We start from the raw sequence: 17903 nt of genomic DNA on the forward strand, positions 1-17903 counted from the left end.
TTCCCATGTTTCTGACTTGATGGGCCTGTCCCTATGTCCCTCACTTTATGTCTATCCATCTCTTGTCTCATCCTTCTTCCCATGTGTTGGTTCCTTCCATCTCTGGGCCTCTCTCTGTCTCCATGTATCTCCCTGTGTCCCATTGCCCCCATACTTCTCTGTCCCTCCCCACCACCTGGCCCCCCCACTCCCTTCCTGTCTCCCACCTGTCTGGGGCAGGAGGGCCAGCAACTGATGCAAGAGAAGCCAGAGCTGGCGGCCTCGGTGCGGAAAAAGCTGGGGGAGATCCGGCAGTGCTGGGCCGAGCTGGAGAGCACCACCCAGGCCAAGGCGAGGCAGCTCTTTGAGGCCAGCAAGGCCGACCAGCTGGTCCAGAGCTTCGCTGAGCTGGACAAGAAACTCCTTCACATGGAGAGCCAGCTGCAGGACGTGGATCCTGGCGGGGACCTGGCCACCGTCAACAGCCAGCTCAAGAAGCTACAGGTATGGCCTGGCTGACCCCGACAGGGCCTCTGCATGCCCCCGGGGAGCCTGAGTCAAGGTATTGCACACAGAGGGGATTTCATAGAGGGGTTTGTTTCAGATGTGTTAGAAAGGCTGGAAGAGCAGAAGGGGGGTTCCAAGGGAACCCATTTAATGGTAACTCACTCCTTCCAGCAACCCTGAGATTGGTCCAGTGACTATCCCCCATTTTACCAATGGGGAAAGCGAGGCACAGAAGGTAAAGCACCTGGCCCAAGGACATACAGCAAGCGGGCGGCTCCCTTAGGACGCGAGGAGGGCTTGGAGGATAGACGTAGGGTCTGCATGGTCTTGGCTCCTAGCTGGCCGCTGGTCAGTGCTCGGGATCTGATCGTTTGACACGACTGTCTGGAGGTTCGAAAGCAGATGTTGCTTATCCCCTCTTGAGGTGTAGCAGCTCCTGCCTCCGAGTGCCAGGCACGCCGCCTGACCACGACGGGGAACAGAGCCTCCAGGAGGTGAACTTACTGGCCCAGGGGAGCAGGTGAAGAGCCTGGATTCAAATCCAGGATCCTTGACTCTTCTCCGCTGCTTTGGACATGCCCCCTGCATAGTTACACTGCTAGAGGGTTCAGCATAGGGTCTGGGGGGGGAAGAAGAAAAAAAGAAAAAAAAGTTAGCTAATAATCAAAGCCTAAAGACTTTGATTAGAATCCATACATTCACGCGGCAAGTGTTCACTGAGCATGACTGTATGCCAGGCGCTTTTCTCGGTGCTGGAGAGCAGCAGTGGGCAAAAGTGATCCGAACCTGCAGCCTTCACAGGGCTCACGTTCTGGTCAGGGGGACAGGCAAAGGAGCAAAGAGACACACGGAGCTGAATCTGATGCCAGTGATGTCATTGCTTTATACACAGCAGCGGCCCCCATGTGTGGTCCCCAAAGAGCTTTGGTTCTGGTGCATTTTACCTATCAATATTTACTGCACTAAAACAAACAAATGACTCACATAAAAACAATGATAATAAATCCGTTTTTTATATTAACCCCAGAGCATTCTTTTATGAAGAATAACTCTTTTCCAAGCCAAAAAAAAAAAAAAAAAATTAGGAGATTGGCACTGTTTCCAGTACTGCAACTCTTTCATGTCTGGCTTACTAGAAGATTCTTTTTTTTTTTTTTTTTTTTAAAGATTTTATTTATTTATTTGACAGAGAGAGATGTCACAAGTAGGTGGACAGAGATAGAGAGGGGGAAGCAGGCTCCCTGCTGATTCGGGCCTCGATCCCAGGACCCTGAGATGATCCCAGGATCCTGAGATCATGACTTGAGCTGAAGGCAGAGGCTTAACCCACTGAGCCACCCAGGCGCCCTACTAGAAGATTCTTACCTTTGCTTCTGCACATGTTCTGTTTTCTGTGGCAAAAGCATGAGTCATAGGGTCCCCACAAAACCACTCTATACCCTTGGGAGAGAATGAGAATAAAGGCAAATAGTGCCTTGGTATTTTTTTTTAAGATTTTTAATCTATTTATTTGACAGAGCTAGAGATTGCAAGTAGGCAGAAAGGCAGGCAGAGAGAGAGGGGGAAGCAGGCTCCCCGCCAAGCAGAGAGCCAGACTTGGGGCTTGATCCCAGGACCCTGAGACCATGACCAGAGCTTAACCCATTGAGCCACCCAGGCACCTCAGCGCCTTGGTATTCTTAAAAATAGTTGGAACCTTGCAGACCCCTTGGAAAGATGTTGGGGATATGGTGAGCTCTCAAGAGATGAGGATCTGTGGGGCACCTGGGAGGCTCCCTTGGTTAAGTGTCTGCCTTCGGTTCCAGTCATGATCCCAGGAGCCCACATCGGGCTCCCTGCTCAGCGGGAAGCCTGCTTCTTCCTCTCCTGCTCCCCCTGCTTGTGTTCCCTCTCTCACTGTGTCTTTCTCTCTGTATCAAATAAATAAATAAAAATATTAAAAAAAGTTATTTCGGGGGGTGATATATGAAATGTTAATAGAGTGCCAAAAGTTAGAAGGGCCTTCAGTTCACGTGATCTTGCCAAATAGCTTGCCTGAAGTCTGCTGCCAGTTAATGCTCTCTCCGCCTGTGAGAGTTCCTGTTTCTGCCCATACTCGCCAGCACCTGTATTGTCAGACATTTTAGATTTTTCTCAGTCTGATTTTTCTCATGCATGGGTTGTTTGCATTTGTATTTTTTCTGGTGACCAGTGAGCTTGAACATCCCTCTTTCCTCTGGGCATTTAGGTTTTGGAGAGAGGACTGGGGGCCTCCTGTTCTTCCCTCCCCACAGAAGGAAGCCCTGTTGAAGCGTTGTTCTAGGGCGAGGCCGAGGCCCAGAGGAGACAAGGGTCTGGCTGGGGGTCACACAGAAATGGGAGGCAGGGGCAGGCCCCAGCACAGGACTTTCCCCAGCAGAGGGAGCCTGAGGTGTCAGGGAGTGTCTCCGTAGGCTTGGCCCCCAGATGGAGCCCAGCTGGGCCTCCGGAGCTGCCGTTGGGGAGGGGAGGGGCTGCCCAAGGCCCCCGATGTCCCCCAGGGCCGCCTGACAGCTCAGATGCTGGGCACAGGCAGGAGGGCGGGCGGCTGCCATCCAGCCGGCAAATTTCCTGGCTGCCGCACCCCTCTGGCCCTGGGGCCCTGCTGGGCTGAAGCAGGCTGGTTCAGGCAGAAGGGGTGTGGATCTGTGAGTGGTCTGCCCCCTTGGCCTCTCTCTGGGCCTGTCTCTCCGTCCTGGTCCCCGAGATCCTCTGTGTGGAAACTCTGCGCGTTGCCATCTCCTGTGTCCGTGTCTCTGCTTCTCTTACTTTCTCACTCTCTTTTTGTTTCCATTCTTCATCTCCGCCTCTGTCCCTTGATCCCTGTGCCCTCCTGGGTCTTCTCCTGTGTCCTCTGCCCCAACCACTGCAGCAGGCTTCCTAGGAGTCCACCTGAGATGGAGGCCATGTGACCCCGAGTCTGCTCTCAGAACCTCCTAGCCAACTGGCCTTCCTGGTCCAGGGACCAGATGGTGGTGTTCCAGGCCCCCGCTTGCCAGTCCTCAGGGGCCTGACCAGCTGGTCTGGCTCAGCCACGGGCTCCTGCCTCGGGCGGGTGGGGAAAGCTGGTCTCCTGCCATCAGAGGGTGCCTAGCCAGGGGAAAATGCACTGGAGGCTTTGCAGCTGCTGGGCTGGGTCCCTGGGGACTCCTTACCACCTACTTCACCCCTGAAATCTCCCCCCAAGCAAGGCACTTTCTCTGGCTAAGGAAACACCCCCCGCCATTCTTTGTGTCATATGTCTTCCTGAGCTCAGTGCAGCCTATGGGGAGAATCGGGGTACAGGAGCGGCAGAGCCAGGGTTTGAAGCCCTCCCATCCCACTGCTGCACCACCCAAGGCAAGTGACCCCTCCTTTCTGAGCCTCCATTCTAGAGAAGCAGAGTGACTGAGAGCCGCTAGGATTTTGTGATCACCTGGCTCCACGTTCAAATTGTGGCTGTGGAGTCTTTACTCTGGACCAGGGACTGCTCCTCTGAGTCTCAGTTTCCCCAACCAGAAAATGGGAAAGCAGCAAGTAGGGATGAGAATGATCTGGGGGTCAAAGCTTGTGTATTCCTACCTACCACGTGGCTAGTGACTGAGGCTTTTTCCCAAGTGGGCTCTTCTGCTTTTGCTTTTTTTTTTCTTACATTTAATGTCTTTTCACAAAATTAAGATTTAATTCCATACCATAAAATATACTTTTAATGTGTAAAAGTCAGTGGTTTTCATGTATTTGCAAATCACCCCACCCCTCCAAATGCCATTCCCATTAGCTTCCCTCTACCAGTTTACTCCTTCTATGCATCTTCTCTTTGACTCTATAGATTTGCCCATTTTGGATATTTCATATAAATGGAATCATACAATATGTGGTCCTCGGTGTCTGGCTTCTTTCCCTGAGCAATGTTTTCAAGAGTCATCCTTGCAGTAGAATGTGTCAGTACTTCGTGGCTCCTCTGGTTTTGATGTGTGTAAAGCTGGTTTAATTTTTGACAATTCTTGATTTCTTTTTTTTTTAATATTTTATTTATTGATTTGACAGAGAACACGAGAGAGAGAGAGAGGAGGAAGCAGGCTCCCTGCTGAGCAGAGAGCCCGATGTGGGGCTCGATCCCAAGGCCCTGGGATCATGACCTGAGCTGAAGGCAGAGGCTTTAACCCACTGAGCCACCCAGGCGCCCCGACAATTCTTAATATCTAATACGGCCCAACACACCAGCCTGGGGATCAGTCCAACAAAGGCAGTGAGCGCACATTTACAGAGACCTACTCTGTGCCAGGCACAGGGCCAGGCGCTTGGATCCAACCATGAACGAAATAAACATCCCCAACTTCCCCCAGCCCCTTATGCTGTGAGGATTACGTAAATTATTCCTAGTCCAGTGCTCAGAGCACTGGCTGGCTTGGGGCAGGCACCAGGATGAGTTACCTAGTATTGTTGTTATGGTAAGAAACATCATGTGAAAAGTGAAAAGGCTTTCTTTCCTCTCCACACACACATACGTGGTCCCACTTCCCAGGGTGTTTTTCTCCCTTCCTTCCTTCCTTTCTTTTTTTAAGATTTTTATTTATTGAGAGAGAGAGAGCACGAACTGGGGCAGAGGGAGAGGGGGAAGCAGGCTTCCTGCTGAGCAGGGAGCCCAATGCGGGGCTTGATCCCAGGACTCTGAGATCATGACCTGAGCCAAGGACAGGCGCTTAATTGAGTGAGCACCCCCCCTCAGTCACCCCGTGGGGGTGTCATTCTTGTCACAGTTTCTTCTATGTCCTGGAAATCTTCCATGCATATGCACATATTCATGTGACATCGGGACAGATCATGCGGACGCTTGCCCTTTTCGCTGGACCAGGTGTCCTTCCTTGTCCAAGAATGGATGGATCTCCTGGTTGCATGATATTCCATGGGGTGACTCAAGAGTCTCTCTTTAACCAGCCCTCTGTTGAGAGATGTCTGGGCTGTTTCTAATCTTCCACTAGTGTAAATAGCACCATGGTAGACATCCCCATCCATATGCATTTGAGCCTATGTGCAAATACTTCTGTAGAAAAGAGCCTTCCAGGGGCACCTGGGTGGATGCCTCCGTTAAGCATCTGCCTTCAGCTCTGGTCATGATCCCAGGGTCCTGGGATCGAGCCCTGCCTCAGGCTCCTTGTTCAGCAGGGGATCTGCTCCCTCTCCTTCTGCTCCCCTCCCTGCTTGTGTTCAATCTCTCTCTCTCTCTCTCTCTCTCTCTCTCAAATAGATAAACAAAATCTAAAAAGAAAGGGAAGGAAAGAGTCCTCCAAATACAATTTGTGGGCCCAAAGGTGTGCACATTAAACTTTTTGAGAGATATTGCCGAATGTCCCCATAAAAAGGCCGTGGACACCCCTGCACATTATAGGGATCCTCTCCCCAAGTGGCCCCCATCCTTAAGCATGGTCAAGCTTTCTCACCTCTGCTAATCTGAGAAGTGAAACATACTGTTTTGCAGTTATTTTATTTTTTTAAGATTTTATTTATTTGAGAGAGAAAGAGAGCACGAGTAAAGGGCAGGAAGGGGGAGAGGGCGAGGGAGAAGCAGATTCCCCGCCGAACAGGGAGTCCGATGAGGGGCTCGATCCCAGGACCTTGGGATCATGATCCGAGCCAAAGGCAGACACTTAACCAACTGACCCACCCAGGCGCCCTTGCCTTAAAGTGATTTTAATTTGCATTTCCCTTAACATTGAACGAGATGGAACATCTCTTTGTACATTTAATGACCACTGTCCTTCTATTTCCTTTGCGTGTGTTTGCAAGGAAGGATCCACATTAAATGGGCGTTCAAAACATGGCATTCTTGCAGAAGTAGAAAAGTGTTAGTCCTGGAATTATTCCATCTCAGGTCACACGGCCTCTTGTGGGCATGTTATGGAGAGGTTTTCATCTAGCAGAGAACTGGAACTTAGTAGCATTTCAGTTTATGTTTAAGAGTTGCCAGGATTTGAATGCATTTTGATTTTCTATGCATTGGTGCACTGATTTGCCTAGTGAAAAAGGTTTTGGAGTGGCTCTTTTATTTTTCTTTGATTTCTGCAGCTTGTAATTGTGCCTTTTGAAAATTCCTTTTATGTGCTTTTGGCTTGTTACAACGTTTGTTTTTTATCCATTTTCATGACTCCTATGGATTGTGAACTGTATCAGCTGGAACTCTTTGGGGTGCAGTTCATAGGACTTCAAGCCACAATGACTTAGGCTAATGGGGAGGTTCTTGGCTCACTTTGCTGAAAAACCCATGTGGTAGACGACTTCAGGCATGGCTGGATCAGTTCCTCAAATTATGTCCTCCTCAGCAATCTGTCTTCGTTGCTGGGCATTGCTTTTCTCTCTGTTGGCCTCGTTGTCGGGAGCAAGTTGGCAAGTCGGCAAGTTGCCCCTCCACCCCACACCAGGCCTATGTTCTACCAACTGAGGAACCCCAATGGAAAGAGAGTACCCTCCTGAGTCACACACTTTTCCTGCAAAAGAGGGAAGCGTTTGGGGCGCCTGGGTGGCTCAGTGGGTTAAATGTACAACTCTTGATCTCAGCTCAGGTCTTAAATCTTTTTTTTTTAAATATTTAATTAATTTATTTATTTGAGAGAGAGAGAGAGTGCATGAGCAAGGAGAAGGTCAGAGGGAGAAGCAGACTCCCCATGGAGTTGGGAGCCTGATGTGGGACTCGATCCCGGGACTCCATCATCATGACCTGTCAGCTCAGCTCAGGTCTTGAGTTCAGGTGATGAGTTCAAACCCCAGACTGGGCTCCACGGTCAGTGTGGCGCCTACTTTAAAAAAAAAAAAAAGGGTTTAAAATGTGGGCTTTCATTGGCTGATTTTAGGTCACATGCTATCTCTTACCCACCCACCCCCAGCCAGGGTGGTTTCAGTGTTTTGATTAGCTATCTTGGCTCATGTGGCCACCCTTGGAGCTCTAGGGTTTTCTTAGTCGCTTCAGAGCTTAGGTGTGAGAGGGTCAATAGAGGTGCTGCGGAGAAGGGATGGACAGTGAGCTGGCAAAACCAACAGTTCTGGGCTGTGGAACCTTGGAAGAACGTCTTCACTCGGTTCTTGGATTTTGACTATTGAGTTGCAGTCATTTGCTATGATCTGTTACCACTTAATTTCATTATTGTAATGTTTTCTTTTATGGCTTTTACCCCCTCTGTTTCGAGTCACACAAGTAATACATAATTATATTCTTTTGGTTAAAGATCTTACTAACGTAGAAGTCTTCAGTGAAACATAAAGTCTCCCTTAACTGCACCTCCCATCCCCACACCCCAAAAGGAACCTCAGTTATGATTTGGGGTACATCCTGCTAGCCCTCTTTCTGTGCATTTACTAACTACCTATGTGGTTTTTGAATAATTTTAATTTGTAATGTTTAATTTAAAATTTTTAATAATTACATTTTATGGTTCAGACATCAAACACTTTATTAAGAATCCTATGTGACAAATCTCTCCTTCACCCCTGTCCCCATTCACTGAGTTCCCCTCCCCTGCCCGTAGGTACCATCTGTGACTAATTTCTTGTTTATTCCAGAGAATTTTTATGCATGCACAACCCATGACAAATATAATATATTCAACTGTATGTTCTAAGTTGTTTTTTTCTCTTAACAGCAAGTCTTTCCGTACTGATGCGGATTTGTTTAACCATTTCACTCTTGGTGGGCATCATGTTTGTTTCCAGTTGCTTCCCATTATAAACTCTGCTTACAGTGTGATCCTTGGGCAAACATCTTTATGCACATGAGCCAGTATTTCTTTAGTTATATTCCTAGAAGTGGAAGTGCAAGTGCTGGGTCAAAGCATATGAACTTTTTTGCATTTTGATAGGATCTGCCAAATTGCCTTCCAAAAAGGTTCTGCTAATTCATACCACCACTGGCTGACAGCGGCTGAGTGTGCCTGCCCATCTCCCTGCATCTTTGCTAATAATAGATATTATCTGTCTTATACGTGGCTGCCAATATGGTGAACAAGAAAGGGTACCTTGTTTTGATTTGTATTTTCCTGCTGATTAGTGAGACTAGGCATCTCTTCCTCATGCTTTTTTTTTTTTTAAAGATTTTATTTATTTATTTGACAGAGAGAGAGACAGCAAGAGAGGGAGCACAAGCAAGGGGAGTGGGAGTGGGAGAAGCAGGCTCCCCGCTGAGCGGGGAGTCTGATGTGGGGCTTGATCCCAAGACCCCAGGATCACTACCTGAGCTGAAGGCAGACGCTTAATGACTGAGCCACCCAGGCGCCCCTCGTGCTTATTTTTATTTCTGTGTGTTGCCTGTTCACTGGGAGGGGTGCATGTTCACACAGGGGCAGTCTTTTTCTTTGCCAGTGACATTCATCTGTGTGTTGATCGAATCACAACTGAAGACCTATTACATGCCAGACACTGTTCTAGGTGCTCAGGAATACTGAGGTCAACCGGCACAAACCCTGCCCTCAAGAAGCTCCCATTCTAAAAAAAAAAAAAAAAAAGCTCCCATTCTAGAAGCAGGATACCAACAGAAAAGTCACAAGTAAAGACAGAATTGGCTGATGGTGGTAAGTGGAGACAGAGGAAGCAGAATAAAGGGAATTCCTTGATTGTCAAAGAAACTAACTCCTTGTTCTAATAATAGGAGTTATGTTAAATATTTTTTTCAGGTTGTCATTTGCCTTCTCACTACATCTAGGAGTTTTGGTTGATGCAAAAGTATTTCATGTGGCCAAATTTATAAATCTTTCCCTTTATGATTTTTTTTTTGTGTGTGTGTGCTGGAAAGATTTTCTCCATCCTGAGATTATAAAAGCATTTGCCCAGGTTTTCTTCTGTGCCTTATGGATTTACTTATTCCATTTAAGTCTTTAATCCATCTGGAATTGTTTTCAGCATAAAGAGGGAGGAAGGGATCCAGCTAAATTGGCCCACGACCACTCATTGAATAATCCATCTTTTCCTTGGGGATTTGAAATGGCATCTATAAAATGCATGAATTCTCCAGGGTATTTGGGTCTGATTTTGCACTCTGTGTTTATCCCTATGGCATACGCACCACTTAAATCACTATAACTTCATATTTATAACATTTGGAAAGGTTGACTCTTTGGACAAATTACCTAACTTCTCTGGGCCTCAGTTTCCACCCCTGTAAAACAGGGATATCACCAAATTTGAAGGGTCGTTCTGAGAATGAACGAATGAATGAATGAATGGGTCACTTTAGCCCAACGGGCCAGGTAAGCTGCTGTGAGAAGGTAATGTTTGAGCTGAAATCTAATTGACAAGGAAGAGCATGCCAGATAGAGGGAATAGCAAAGGCGAAGGCCCTGAGGCAGGAGTAGTTTAGCCTGTGGCGGTATCAGGGAGGAGCCTAGAGCTTCTGGAGGGGATTGGGCAGGGGCCTAGTTGGAAATGGTGCGCCCTGGCGAGGGGTTTGGCTCTCACCATAAAGGCACTGGGGAGCCAGAGCAGGACTGGGAGGGAGGGTGGAGCCCTTTGACTGTGCCCCTGTCCCCACAGTCGATGGAGTCGCAGGTGGAGGAGTGGTACCGCGAGGTGGGAGAGTTGCAGGCGCAGACCGCCGCCCTGCCGCTGGAGCCGGCCAGCAAGGAGCTGGTGGGCGAGCGGCAGAACGCGGTGGGCGAGCGCCTGGTGCGCCTGCTCGAGCCCTTGCAGGAGCGCCGCCGCCTGCTGCTCGCCTCTAAGGAGCTGCACCAGGTGGCGCACGACCTTGACGACGAGCTGGTGAGGACCGGCGCGGGGACTGGGGCGAGGCCGGGGTAAAGCGGAGGAGATGGTTGCGCGGCTGGGATGGGATGGGAAGCGGCGGGAGAGCCCCGGGCCGCGGGGCGTGGAGGTTGGGAGTGAGGGCGGGACCGTGGGACTTTGGCGAGTTCAAGGGAGGAGCTGGCTAGGAGACCTTCCCCCTGACCCACTGGGAGACCTTCCCCCTGACCCGAGGCTAGACTCAGTCATCCAGTCCTTCCCTCCCTTACTCATTCGCTCGTTCACTTATCCACTCATTCATTCGTTCATTCATTCATTCACTTTTTCCACATTTACTCACTTTCATTCATTCATTGGTTTATTCATTGACTCATCTTCATTCTTTCCTCCACTGACTTATTGCTGTTCGTTATTCACTCATCCCTCATTCATTCCTCATTCAGTCACTCGCTTCCTGATCTGCTCATTCATTCTTTCACTCACTAATTTGTTCATTCGCTCGATCCTTATGGGCCAAGCTCTGTACTTGGATGATGCTGGGGTCACAGGGGGACCAAGACAAACCCCATTCCTGCCCATAGAAGGCTCAAGAATCCGAAGGGGAAAACGGACTTACCTTCCGACAGTGACAACCCAGGGTGGTTTGGGCTGTTATGAGGGAGTTTAGGAGGCTGGGGGAGCCGAGAGGAGGCAATGGGCCAAAGTCAGGGAGGGTTTCCTAGAGGAGGGGATGTCTTGAGTTGAGACATGAAGGAAGAGTCCCCATTAGCCTGCTGAGGGAGAGGGAAGGGAATTGCAGGACTCAAGACCTTCCCGTGCCAAGGACAGAGGTAAGCAAGCCTGTGTGGTGTGGCTTACAGTTTAATTGGGATGCAGTGGTCTTTGGGTGCATTCTCCCCTTGACTTGCTCCCTGCATCCTTTCCAGGCATGGGTCCAGGAGCGACTGCCACTGGCCATGCAGACGGAGCGAGGCAGTGGCTTACAGGCTGTCCAGCAGTACATCAAAAAGAACCAGGTGAGCAGAGCCAGAGGGAGGATGTGGGTTAGGGCACATTCGGAGACAAGTGAGGAAAAAACAGCTCAAAGTGGTTAAAACCAAAATTTGTTGGCTCTTGTGATTGAGAAGAGTGTGGACAGCAGGCATAGCTGCACCAGGTCCTTCCATGATGTCATGAATCTTGCAACTCCATTTGTGTGTGTGTGTATTTCTGTGTTAGCTTTGGTCTCAGGTCAACTCTCTCCTCTCTTGATAGTGAAAGACCTCTAACAGATTCAAGTGTACATCCCACCAGCAGAACTGAAGGGGATTTCTCCCTCTCTCTCTCTCCCTCTCAATAATTTCATCAGTAGTCCCAGGAATAACTCCTGTGGGCTCAACTTGAGTCCTATGCCCATCCCTGAACTAATCATGGTGGCTCAGGGGCCCCTCTTGGTGGTGTCAGCCTTCACTTAATTACCTGAGCTGAGATGGAGATGGGGTTCCCAGGAGGAAAGTCAGGGTCCTGTGAGAAACAGTAAGGAGAATAGCTTATTGGAAAAGGAAAAGCAACAACAAGTAAGAACTCAAACCAACCACAGAGAGAAAGGACAGAGATGATCAGCGAAAGAACCTTGACTCCTAATAGTGTCCGTTCCACTCATGGAGGGGGAGCTCTTGAGCCCCTAAGATCTCTGGATCTCTGTTCCCCTCCCTGGGCCTCAGTTCCACATCTAAAGAAGCAGAGAGTTGGTCTAGAGCAGTGGTTTTCAAATCCCTTAGCAGAGGAACTTTTTGGGTGAAGCCACTCATTCACCAAACCCAGTGTAAGATGCATGAGAGAGGAATGAATAATACTAATACTAATAATTACAGATTAATTAAAGACTTACTGTGTGCCAGGTACACAGGTAGGGGGTTATGTGTGGGTCTTTGAAAATTTAATCCCCACAATGACCTTATCAGGTAGGTCTTCTCATTACTCTCCTTTACCAAAAAATGTGAGCTGGGAGAATGGGCACTGGAGGATGGTAAGGAGGTGGGCTTACAAATGATTCTCAAGGTTTGTGACCATGCTGCCCTAGATGGAGTTCTTTAAGAGGCTGGAGGGGTTTTTGTTTTTTTGTGTGTTTTTTTTTTTAACTTTCATTTTTCTATTTTGCTGAAAACACTCTTGGCTGTGTTTTTTTTTTTTAAGATTTTATTAATTTATTTGCGAGAGGCGCACACATGTGCACGAGCAGGGCACGAGGCAGAGGGAGAGTGAGAAGCCGACTGCACTCATCCTGGGCTCTATCCCAGGACCCTGAAGTTATGACTGAGCCAAAAGACAGACGCTTAACAGACTGAGCCACCCAGAGACCCCGGAAAACTCTCATGACTGTTGACAGTGTTGGGGACTATTAGAACTGGCCTGTCCTTTTCATTGTTGACAGAAGTGCTCAAGTGCACTTCACGCTTATCACTGCGGTGGGGGTGGGGGCCCTGTGTGTGCGCAAGAGTGCTGGATGCTTCTGAGCCCATGGAGGGCTAACAGCAGCTAGTACTGACTGAGCACCTACTGTATGCCTGCTCAGCTCTGAGTGCTCCAAGGCACAACAGCCCCATGAGGTGGACATTAAGCACACCCTCCCACCAGCCACAGGGCAGTCTGGGAAGTTGGCAAGTTCCTTAAGCTCTCTGTGCCTCAGTTTCCCCGTCTGTAAAGTGAGACAGAGTACTGGAGGGGCAGTGAGGACTGGAGGAGTGGCCACATCCTGCAAAGCCCTTGTTTAGCCAAGTGCCTGGCAGGTGGCAGGCACTCAGGGTCGCCCCTTAGCACCTCTGTTTGCAAGTTGAGGAAACTGAGGCACAGGAGAAGCTAAGTAAGGTGTGTGCCAAGTCCAGGGCTGGTAGAGGGAACCTTTTGGGCTGATGGAAGCGTTTCATATCCCGACCTGGGTACGGCGTACCCGCGTGTGAACGTGTTGAACTGTACCCCTGAAGACGTGCACACCTCACTGCACGGGAGATACACGCGCACTGCCCCCCAGCAGCCTGATTCTCAGTCCTTTCAGCCATTAGAGGGTATCTTACACCACCAGGCATCTTGGTTGAGAGCACAATGTCTGGACCCTGCTTGCTGTGTTCAAATCCTGTCCTCCCCTTACTAACTGCTTGTTCCCAGGCGATGAACTGCTGCTCTCCGTGCCCGTTTTGCCACCTGCAGCAGGGGGTTGTGAGTGAGCTAGGAACAGCGAGCTGCCTTGGCGGTGCCTGCTGCATCGGGGCGATCAGTGGCGGGTTCCCTTGGTGGAATGTGCCAGTCTCCGAGGCGCACGCGGGCTACCCCCCTCCCCGGGGCCTCGGAATGCTCCTCTCCACCACACCCCCACCTCCCGTCCCCAGGGCCTGCGGCGGGAAATCCAGGCGCACGGGCCACGGCTGGAGGAGGTGCTGGAGCGCGCGGGCGCGCTGGCATCGCTGCGCAGCCCCGAGGCGGAGGCCGTGCGTCGCGGCCAGGAGCAGCTGCAGGGCGCCTGGGCCGGACTGCGGGAGGCGGCCGAGCGGCGGCAGCAGGTGCTGGACGCCGCCTTCCAGGTGGAGCAGTACTACTTCGACGTGGCCGAGGTGGAGGCGTGGCTGGGCGAGCAGGAGCTGCTCATGATGAGTGAGGACAAGGGCAAGGTGCGCCCGGGCTGGGGGTGTGGGGGCCTGGGGGTGCTGGAGCCGGGGGCCGGCCGCTGCCGCCTCATCGCGGGCGCCGTGTGCCCCCAGGACGAACAGAGCACCCTGCAGCTGCTCAAGAAGCACCTGCAGCTGGAGCAGGGCGTGGAGAACTACGAGGAAAGCATCGCGCAGCTGTCGCGCCAGTGCCGGGCGCTGTTGGAGATGGGGCACCCGGACAGGTGGGCGGGTGGGGAGGAGGGATTGGGGCCAGGCAGGGGCGGGGCCAGTTCTTAAGGAAGGCTCGGGAAGGATCTGAAGCTTCACTATTGGAAATTGGGACACGCCCCAATTGGACGTTGGAGTGGGAGGGGCGCTCACTGCCAGGAGCTGGAGCCCTGGGATTTCAGCATGTGGGTGGGGCCGCGAATGGAGGGGCGGTGCCCAGGGATGCTGAGAGGATGGGACCAGGGGTATGGGGAGATGATGTCTCAGACTGAGGAGAGAAGGAAGAGCTCAGGACAGGGAAGGGTCCCTTCCTACGCAGTGTCTGGGAGGACGGAAAAGCTGGGAGTGCTGTGATTGGGCATAGCTGGATACCTTCTGGTATGGGGCTTCCCTGAGGCCAGGAGTAGGGGCCATATCTGGGAGTCCTGGGCTAGGGGTGAGACCTGAGAGGGGGCACAGGGCTAGACCTCTGTCCTCCAAAGCCAGAAGATGGCCTGGAGCTGAGATGGGCTGGCTGGGGACCCAAGTAGGGAGTCAGCAGCCCCACCCAGGCCACTGGAGGGGTAGGGAATGGGACCACAGAGAGACTGGGGGAAGAGGGAGCCTTGAACTTGTCAAGCTTAGGGAAGCAAAATTTTCCCAGAGTGCTCAGCTGCAAGTATTGGGTTCACTGAATCAAAGCCTTGCAGAAAACAGAGGCCCCCCTGAAGGATTCTGAACTGAAGGATGAGAGGACAGACACACAGCCTTACCCCAACAGGGGGTGTCCGGTGGGGGGGGGTCTCAGCTCTGTGCTGGAAGTCTCAGGGGGCTCCGTCCCTGCCCCTCCTTGTCCCTCATCAGCGAGCAGATCAGCCGCCGGCAGTCTCAGGTGGACCGTCTGTACGTGGCGCTCAAGGAGCTGGGGGAGGAGCGCAGGGTGGGCCTGGAACAGCAGTATTGGCTCTACCAGCTCAGCCGGCAGGTGGACGAGCTCGAGCACTGGATCGCGGAGAAGGAGGTGGTGGCCGGCTCGCCCGAGCTTGGCCAGGACTTTGAGCATGTCACGGTGAGCTTCGCCGGTAATAATATTAATACCAGTGGCTATTGCATATGCAACGAAGCTTCTCTGGGCCTCAGTTTTCCCAGCCATAATGTGAGGATAATAACAGCCCCCACCTCCTGGCTCCTCTGGGAGCCCCAAGATTCACCATAGTGTGAAGTGCTTAGGAAGTGTTAGTTACTATCATGTGCTTATTTTTCTTGTTACTGTTATAGCTACAGCGGGAGCACTTCCCTTTATATCGTGACCGCCATGGTCAGCATGATTATTATTACTCTTACCTGCTGCAAGATGACAGGCTGGAGGGGGCTTGGGTGCACAGGACCTTTGCCCATGCCGTGTACCCCGGGGGGGGGCAGGTACTGCAGGAGAAATTCTCAGAGTTCGCCAATGAGACGGGCACCGCAGGGCGGGAGCGGCTGGCGGCCGTGAACCAGATGGTGGATGAGCTGATCGAGTGCGGCCACACGGCAGCAGCCACCATGGCCGAGTGGAAGGACGGGCTGAACGAGGCCTGGGCCGAGCTGCTGGAGCTTATGGGCACTCGGGCCCAGCTGCTGGCCGCCTCTCGGGAGCTGCATAAGTTCTTCAGCGATGCCCGAGAGCTTCAGGGACAGATCGAGGAAAAGCGGAGGCGGCTGCCCCGTCTGACTGCCCCGCCAGAGCCGAGACCCAGTGCCAGCTCCATGCAGCGGACCCTGCGCGCTTTTGAGCATGATCTGCAGCTCCTCGTGTCCCAGGTGGGGTGCCGGCGGCCGAGGGGGGAGGTGGGAGGGCCTGGGTGGCATGGCCGAGGGGTGCTGGGCAACAGAGCAGATGGAAATTAGACAGTGGAGCAGGTGAAAACAGACCAGAGAACAGGCAGAAGCGAGATGATGGGGCAGGTAGAAAACCCACTGATTGCATGGTACCCAGAAGTCAGACAGTGTCCGGAAAATGTGGTTGAGTATGTCTGATAGAAATGGGACACTGTTTCCAGTGGAGACTGGGCAGGGCTTCTCCCAGAAACTGTGAAGGGAATCTTACCCAAATCCAGATGGAGAGCCTAAAGGAAATTTCGGAGGCTTCAGAGACACGTGGCGGTGGGGCAGATAGAGATTAGATAGCAGGTCTCTGATGGAAATGATATGATCTTCCTGCAAGAAATTCGATGGGGGTGGATTTTAATGGACATGGTAAGAGAGCCAAAAGAAATTGGGCTGTGAATCTGACGGGAGTCGGGAGGCGGATATGAGAAATCAGATGAAAGGAGGCTGTGGGCCGGAATAGAGCTCCCAAGGCCCAACCAGGGAAATTGGGCTGCCGGTCCAGCCGAAAGCAGAAAACGGGATAATCATCTTTATGGGAACCATCCAGCTGACTGTTAGGAATCGGGCCGAGAGACTGACAGGGATTAGGTGGCAGGTCTCATAGAGGGCGGTCACTCCAAAAGAAATCAGGCAGTTGAACCAGTGAGCAATGGGTCTGCTAGAACCCACGTGGTACAACCAACAAATTGAGCCGGGGACCCAACAGGAACTGAGTAGCCATTTTGAAGGGAACTGGGCAGTAGGTAGCGGTAAGAGAGAGACTCTGCTGTGGGATCACGAGGCTCCCCGCACCCAGCCAGCCAATGGGGGAAGGAGGGCGGAGCCCGGGCCCCACGGAGGGGCTGGGGCTGGACCTCGCTTGCCCAGCAGGTGCGGCAGCTCCAAGAGGGGGCAGCCCAGCTGCGGACGGTGTACGCGGGGGAGCACGCGGAGGCCATAGCCAGCCGGGAACAGGAGGTGCTGCAGGGCTGGAAGGAGCTGCTGGCCGCCTGTGAGGACGCCCGCCTGCACGTCAGCTCCACGGCCGACGCCCTGCGATTCCACAGCCAGGCCCGTGACCTTCTTTCCTGGATGGACGGCATCGCCAGCCAGATCGGGGCAGCCGACAAACCCAGGTGCCCCTCCCCCCACCGCGGGCTTCCTACCTGCCACCCGAAGCCTGTCAACCATCCCCTGCCCATAAGAAATCACAACAGCCAACACCTGGGGGGGCCCTGGAGGGCACCTGGGGGGGGGGTCAGTCACTGTACTAAATGCTTCATGTGTATTAGGACCCCTTGTCACGCCTGGCCCCGGTGACTCACAGCATAGGGTGTCCTCCTGCCTTCTGGCCTTCCCAGATGCCCTGCACTGCCCTCCCCATGGGAGGGGGCTGAACTTGGGATAGGGACAGCGACGTGTGGGGCTCTTATTTGTGGGTTAACCTAGCCGGTAGTGGGCACGGACTTATTGCTGATGTGACAGTCTGATGTGAACTGTCCCACAGTGATGGGGACCCAGGGTCTTTCCATTACTTAGCCCTGGGAGAGACATTCAGCTACAGCGGAGGAAAAGATCACGTGGGAGCTTCCGGGGACTAAACCTACACCCACATTCTGTCAGCCCGGTAACCCTAACCTGTCTGCCTGCGGGGCTGGGGAACATAGGCCAGTGGTGTGTCTGGAAAGTCAGGAAATTTCGAGAGTGGTGGACACAGAGCGTTATTTCCATGACTGTGGGGACTTGCCTGAGTTCATTTACTCAGCAAGTACTTACCAAATGCCCGCCCTGTGCTAGATGGGGAGCAAGGCCCAGCTGCTGTCCTGGTTCAGCTTACATTCTGCAGGGTGGGCACAAGTAACCCATAAGTTAAAAAGCAACTAACATTATTTCAGACAGCAATAAGTGTTCTGAAGGCAAATAAAGCAAAGGGGATGTAGGGCTCATGGGCAAGGCCTCTCCCAGGGTGGGATGTGGGCATGGAAACCTTGATGAAGTGATGGTGAGTTGGGTAAA

General features: G+C 52.0%; 1 protein-coding gene across 5 annotated transcripts in view; it reads left to right on the forward strand.

The window, feature by feature from the left end:
* Positions 1 to 17903, forward strand: part of SPTBN4 (spectrin beta, non-erythrocytic 4) — a 70412-nt gene that overhangs the window by 43241 nt on the left and 9268 nt on the right. For all 5 annotated transcript variants that reach the window (XM_032842170.1, XM_032842169.1, XM_032842171.1 and 2 more), the window contains 8 exons: positions 220 to 483; positions 10000 to 10224; positions 11133 to 11222; positions 13572 to 13850; positions 13941 to 14071; positions 14901 to 15105; positions 15459 to 15839; positions 16779 to 17023. In XM_032842170.1, coding sequence (XP_032698061.1) covers positions 220 to 483; positions 10000 to 10224; positions 11133 to 11222; positions 13572 to 13850; positions 13941 to 14071; positions 14901 to 15105; positions 15459 to 15839; positions 16779 to 17023 — 1820 coding nt within the window. The remainder of the gene's footprint in view (positions 1 to 219; positions 484 to 9999; positions 10225 to 11132; positions 11223 to 13571; positions 13851 to 13940; positions 14072 to 14900; positions 15106 to 15458; positions 15840 to 16778; positions 17024 to 17903) is intronic.

Source organism: Lontra canadensis, unplaced genomic scaffold (genome assembly GCF_010015895.1).
Source record: "Lontra canadensis isolate GAN:19392208 unplaced genomic scaffold, GSC_riverotter_1.0 scaffold125, whole genome shotgun sequence".
Taxonomy (NCBI): domain Eukaryota; kingdom Metazoa; phylum Chordata; class Mammalia; order Carnivora; family Mustelidae; genus Lontra; species Lontra canadensis.